Below are 6,138 nucleotides of genomic sequence, written 5' to 3'. Positions count from 1 at the left end.
CGCCTTTCGTAGTTGCGGTGGCGCGTTCACGCGTGATGATGCTGTTGAAGGCTGCGTTGGTGCTGTCCAGGGTGGAGGCGTAGTGTGCTGGGTCGTACATGCCTTTGAGCACGAGGATGCCTGGCCCCGTGCTCAGGATGTGGTACCATTCGTCTTGGAGCGTAGTGGTGAGGGAGGTGTTGTGCAGGTCCAGGGCTCGGGCATCGTAGATGGGGATGTTGTGGTCTACGGAGGCTCGAGTGGGTAGGTGGTGTGGTCGGTGGTTTGGGAGCAGATTTTCTTGAAGTCCTCCAGGTTGGGGGTTTCGGGCTGGAATAACCGGCTAGGGACGGTCATGGTGGTTTTACGGTGGGTGGGAGAGTAGGTTGAGAGAAAAAGTGGAATGGGTGAGGTCCTTCGGTTCACGATGGACTGGTTTATATAATTGGGGATGGGAGTACAATTCCGAAAACGAAGGCACTGGTTGACTCTGGCCTGAATTTCCGAAACCCCAGGTGCTGAGGGAGGCAATGTGGGGAGCAGCTTCGTCGGGCGAGGTTCTGACTGCCTCGACTCTATACCTTGCGTCCACTAGTGCTCCACCAGAGCCAATCATCTCTATATCGTTAGTATGAAGAATCTGGAGAAAATGCACGAAGAACAAGGCGCCCCCAGGTGCAGCCTCAGGCATGCGGGACGGAAACCAATCTCCGGATGACTAACACAATACCTGGGGAACTTCTTCAAATTCATGGAGAACTATATCGCAGGAAGACTGTCGATCCATGGAATTCGCACTGGTAGAAAACAATATGTACTTCGTCATGCATTCCCATCGTCATCATAGAAGTATTAATACACATGTACAATTAATCCCTCCATGACACCCCCACAAGCCACAGAATGACAGAGTAGAGAAGATTACAGCCGGCCAAAGGCGCTTTCTTCCCCCCAGAGCAGAAGATCCATCAGAATATGCCACCGTCAATCAAGCAGAACCGCACAAACAGAGGGGGGGCAAATGGTGTAAGTAAAGTCACGGAGAAAAGACAAATCCGAGCACCCTGGCAAAGATGAACAATGAAGAAGACTGTGCTATATCTCTCCAAGCAATGTTATATTCAAAGGAAGCCCATCCCGTGCAAATCTATTAATGACCCGAATTTTCGCCCGAAAAGTCAAACAATCTTGCAAGATGAGAGGAACGGAGAAGAAGAAAGGTAAGAAAAGAAGTGGAAACAGGATAAAATGCAGGATATTCGCTCATAGTTCGACAATTTATTACTTCATGCATTCATCATGACAATCCCGACATCAGGATTCAGCGCCCCATCGGTCGATGCCAACTGGCTGACTTGGTTGGACTCACTGAGAATCAGACGGTTCTCCGAAAGGGTCTCCACGAGTGTGTTCGGTCGTCCAGCGACGGTGAAGAGCGCTTTCAGCAGCACATCCTGATTTTGGCTCCCGTCCGCCGTCGGGGCCGTCTGATGTCTCGTGTGGGTTAAAAGCGTCCGAACGAGGGACCGGATCTGTCCATCGGTCGAGGAATCTTCGAGGACATCGAGGCCGTCAATAATGCAGACGAGGACGGGCGGGGCCAGGTACAACAGCATGTCGATGAGCGATAGCACCTCTTTCCAGCTCGTCATCGTGCCATTTAATGGGCTGAAGCGTTCTGTATTGAGATTGCAAGCGGCGTGGCCTTCCAAGACCGGAGGCAGGTAATCGATCAATTGTCGAATGAGGCTATAGGCGAGCGATATAAGACCTTGTTCAAACAAGGTCATCCCACTTCGTTCTTCAGTGGGGAGGGAGCAAAAATGGGAGATGACTGGCAACTTCGCCTTGCGAGCGAAAGTGGCGTAACAGGCCGAGACGAGGGCGACCGGACTGGGAAAGGCAGTGGATGGGGAGCCACCGATGGCGAGGACTTGGGAATGAACATTAGTTGCCCACTGCTGCAAGGATTCCACCACACTGTCCTCGGCGATCACATCGACATCGGAATCAAGGTCGGTCACTTGGTCATCGTTCCGGAAAAAGTCCTGAAGGTGTTTAGAGGCGAGCTGCAACTCTACCCGAGTATATTTATGTTTAGGTCCTGATGACCATTTGAATCTGGACGTTTCTTGTGACGTTATCAATGTCAGTTCCGACGCCAGGTCTGTCCCGAGGTCACCACCCTGCATACCTATGTCCTGTGCGACCGTCGTCGTCAAGCAGGCGATACCACTGTTTTGCTGGGTGACGGAGCGGAGTCGCTGGCTGGTCAAGTCGAGCATCTGCAGGAGAAGTAGGTGGCTTTCGGACCTTAGCTGGAGTCGCTCTGCCGCATCATGCTGAATTTCCCATATCAATTGACGGGTCATGGCGGTCTGGGCGATAATCCGACGGTCCCACTTTTGTAGACCGACTTGGCTCAATCTGGTCTCCTCCCACAGGTAGAGGTCGCTGCTCTGCATGATCTTCCGCTTCTTTTCATACTTCGGGTCGTCCATATCCATGCCATCGACCAGTCCGCCAATGATGTGTATGGCGCTGCTTCGGATGCTCCAAATAAGGTACCGGAAGTTCAAGTATACATCTTGGTGCAGGCACTGTAGAAGACGACACTTGGACCTTCTTACATACCAGTCCATCAACTCCCCCAGAAAGAAGAACGTCAAAGAATAAAATTTCGCAATGGAAGTGATTGAATCCGTGGGGAAAGCTAGGCCATCACTTCCCGGTGGGAGGCAAATCGATTGGTTGACTTTCACTAGTGCCCGGATGACGCCTTCCATGATTCTAGGATAGTTTGCCGACGCCTGCCAAGCCTGTTTAGTATGCGGTTTGAGCTTGAAAGCAAGTCGCAAAGGCTCACCTTGATGATCGATTGCAGGACACCATAGAAGAGGGATCGGTAGGACTCATTCTTGGGAAGGGTCATCAACAATACTGCGTGGGGATCTATCGTTTCCACAAAAGTGTCGCAGAGCGTCATCGAACGGCTAAATACTTGCTGTCTCGGGTGAGACAGCCACCGGGTCTGCACGTTGCGTACCACCGCCTGGACATCGTGAGAAGTTTGCGGCCGTTCCTGAAATTCGACGTGATCGGCGAGGGGAAGATTTTCTTGAAATCTCTTCCAGGACTGGGCCAATTCGTTGTACTCCACGTCGAGTATCCCAATTACCGGGTGTCTGTGTTGGGATTAGCCATATATAACGGTCCATGGGTAACGATCGACGGTGGACGGAAGTGATCCAATCAGCTGGGCTTTGATGTGAAAAAACAAGAGGGGATCGGGCAAGAAGGTATGTGTGCGCCGATCATTGAATTCTATATTTCAAAATGGAAACGAAGAAAGGAGGCGGGAATGAGGGGAACAAAGGGAACAGCGAGGAGGGAAAAACGGGCTGCAAGATAGAAAAAATAAAATAAAATAAATAGAAAATTTGTAGAAAAGTGGTAAAGGCCTTACGGTGAAAGAGGTCTTTTCTCGAATCGTTTCCTCCAGATTGTGGCGGCGAGCTGATCATCCTCAGCAGTTGGAGGGGCTGCTGGGACGAGGGATGGTTGAGGCGGCATTCTGCAGCGCTTGAAGTCAAAGCGTCGACGCTCCCTGTTCAAGGCCGGAAGCACAGGAGAGCGATTGTCTTGCCAACTGAGTCGATGCGGTCATGTCAGGGGTGGAGGATTAAGAGCGATAAAACTAAAAGGAAAAAAGAAAGGAAACGTCCAGGCAAATGCACGGTTTGACCATTCAGCGAGAGTGCGATGTTTGCTTGATTTCAGGGGTGGTATGATGTTCGTTGGGTTGGTGTCAGTGACGGTGTTGATATGGCGATGATTTGGCTTTTGTCGGCTTTTGCTTTTCGTCCTCTTTTTCTCTTTGTCCACAGGTTACCGGTTCATCGCCATGTTGCGGGCATAGTTGAGATGAGAGCAACGGGTGGGCCCGCTTAAAAGACACGACCTATTCCTTTTTCCTCTTTGAGGACCGAGGGAGAAGTTGAGGGGATAAATGAAATGAGGGGGAAGGAGGAGGACAAGGGCATCACCAGAAGGAATCGATAGAATAAAAGAGGGAGAGGAGGAACAGGGAAAAGGAAAGAGAGCGAGCGCGAGAGAAAAGAGCGAGTCAGCCCAAGGAAGTCAAGTCAGTACTGCTTGTACTTAGAATGCGAAGTGAATTAACATCGTGATTTTTTTTCCCTTTTGTTTCTTCTTACTTCTTCCCACACACACACCCACAGACACACCCACCCAACACACACACAAAATGGTACTGTAAAAATAATAGGAAAAGAAATTTCTTTTCTTTTCTTTTCTTTTTACCCTGTTTTTCTGCGTGTCTCCTTTTTATTATTACTTCAATCTTACCTAGTTTTTTACCTTCCAATTTTTAAGTTTGTTTTTGATGTGCTTTTGATTTCTTTTACTGTTCCACTTTTGAATTTTTATTTTTATTTTTGGTCTTTGGTTTTCTCACTTTTTTTTTTCTTTTTTGTTCTGCTTTATTTTTTAATTTATGTCTGTCTCACTCCTACTTTAATTCTCCCGTCTCTTCCCTGTCGACCTTCCCGATCTGCTCAAATAGATCAATTTGTCTGAATGTGCCGGGGGGAATCTTCAGTTAATGGTGATGGATTGGGAATGAAGAGTGACCCTCAAAGCAGGGAACCTTGCACGCCTCCCTGTCGTGAGGACCAATCGTTGTCCCCATTTCAGCGGAGTCACGGGCGGTCCGGCGTTCGAGGCCTCGAATAGAAGCGGGGATGCGCTGATGGGTAATTATTCCAGGCCTTGGTAGCCTATGGGACCGTGCTACTAATTTTGGCCCAGTCCGGTATGGTTCACCTTCCTTTTCTTTTTTACCATGATTTTCTTTTAGTTCTTTTATTGATCGCTTTTTCTTTTCTTTTTCTTATTGTAGATTCAAGGGGAACAAAACTTGCGGCCGACCGATTGCTAATTGATGAATGGGGGTTTTTTTTTATTTATTATTTGATATATTTGCCTTTCTTTTCTTTTTGTTCTCCTGCGGTTTTAGATATGCGTGTGGGCCACCCGATCTGTCAATTGATATCCATTTTCTGTTCTTTGTCTGTGCTCCCCGTCTCTCCTTTTTATTTTCATTTTTCTAATTATTTTTAATTATTTTTCATTTCTTAATTTTTTAATTTTTTCTTTCTTTCTCGTCTCTCGTCCTCTCCTCTGTACCATTCTATCTCACACCAGATACCCACCTTCAGGATTGATAACCATGTCGCTTTCCCCTGTTCCTCTTCTTTAAAAAGATCATGACTGGCATCTGACCGAGTCATCAGTGACCGATGCCTGCTGATCGAGAGGAATCTCAACTCGCTGAACAAAGCCGACTAAACCGCCAGCTTGGTTTCAAATCCCTTTCTTTGTTAGATGCATACACTTTCATGCATCCGAGTCTTTTCAAATTATCCCTCTCATTTGTTTTTCCATTGAGCCTTCACGGCATATCTGGTTGGCCGCCCTGGGGAAAACGAGCTCCATCAGGGTTAGTTTGGACTGTACCTTACCTTCGACCCTAACCTTCCTTCCTCGTAGTAGCATAGCCTATGAATCCCATGCGTGAGGAGTCTCCATTCACGGGACTGTCACCGCCATCGCCACCACCGTGGCATTCATCATCCTGTCATCCCACAACCTTTAGGTTTGGATGATCGTGTCGGAGTCTGGGAAGCAACCTACACACGGACCAAGCGTTGCTGTCATGGAGGGTCGAGACCCATGCTTCCGGCCAATCGTCGTCATCTGATGGGGAATCCATCAGTCCACAGAAAGCTCGTTCTCAACAATGCCAAGACTGGGCCGTGTGGATTCCCGACTTACGACTCTTGCCGGTGTAGCTAGACTATCAGACGCCTCATCCAGTCTCTGATATCTGTGCATCAACTCAGTGCCCTTCCCTTTAAAAAGGCTCCCCCTGATTCTAAACACAAAGTGAGATAAAAATAACTGCCGAGAGAAAGGAGAGCCTGATAACCTCGCTCCAGACCTTTCCTGCGGTCTATCAAACCAACCCTAGAAGATGTCACACAAACACTTGCCAGCTCTTCCTTACTCCCCATTGCCTGTCGTCTCCGCGGCTTACACATCATTCGCAGCGTCTCACGGACCTCCTTCCGACCCTCT

The 6,138-nt window shown here is 48.6% G+C and overlaps 1 protein-coding gene across 1 annotated transcript; it reads right to left on the bottom strand.

Annotated features, from left to right (window-relative positions):
• Positions 1–1,265: 1,265 nt before the first annotated feature.
• ANOM_011562 (uncharacterized protein) lies at positions 1,266–3,552 on the bottom strand (the record flags this gene model as incomplete). The annotated part of the gene is made up of 3 exons (XM_015556818.1): positions 1,266–2,789; positions 2,846–3,164; positions 3,446–3,552. The coding sequence occupies 3 exons, from the start codon at positions 3,550–3,552 to the stop codon at positions 1,266–1,268; spliced, it is 1,950 nt and encodes a 649-aa protein (XP_015401496.1).
• Between the last annotated feature and the right edge of the window lie 2,586 nt (positions 3,553–6,138).

The sequence above is a fragment of the Aspergillus nomiae genome (genome assembly GCF_001204775.2).
Source record: "Aspergillus nomiae NRRL 13137 chromosome Unknown contig00579, whole genome shotgun sequence".
NCBI classification, from domain to species: domain Eukaryota; kingdom Fungi; phylum Ascomycota; class Eurotiomycetes; order Eurotiales; family Aspergillaceae; genus Aspergillus; species Aspergillus nomiae.
This window is presented reverse-complemented; position numbering and strand designations above follow the sequence as displayed.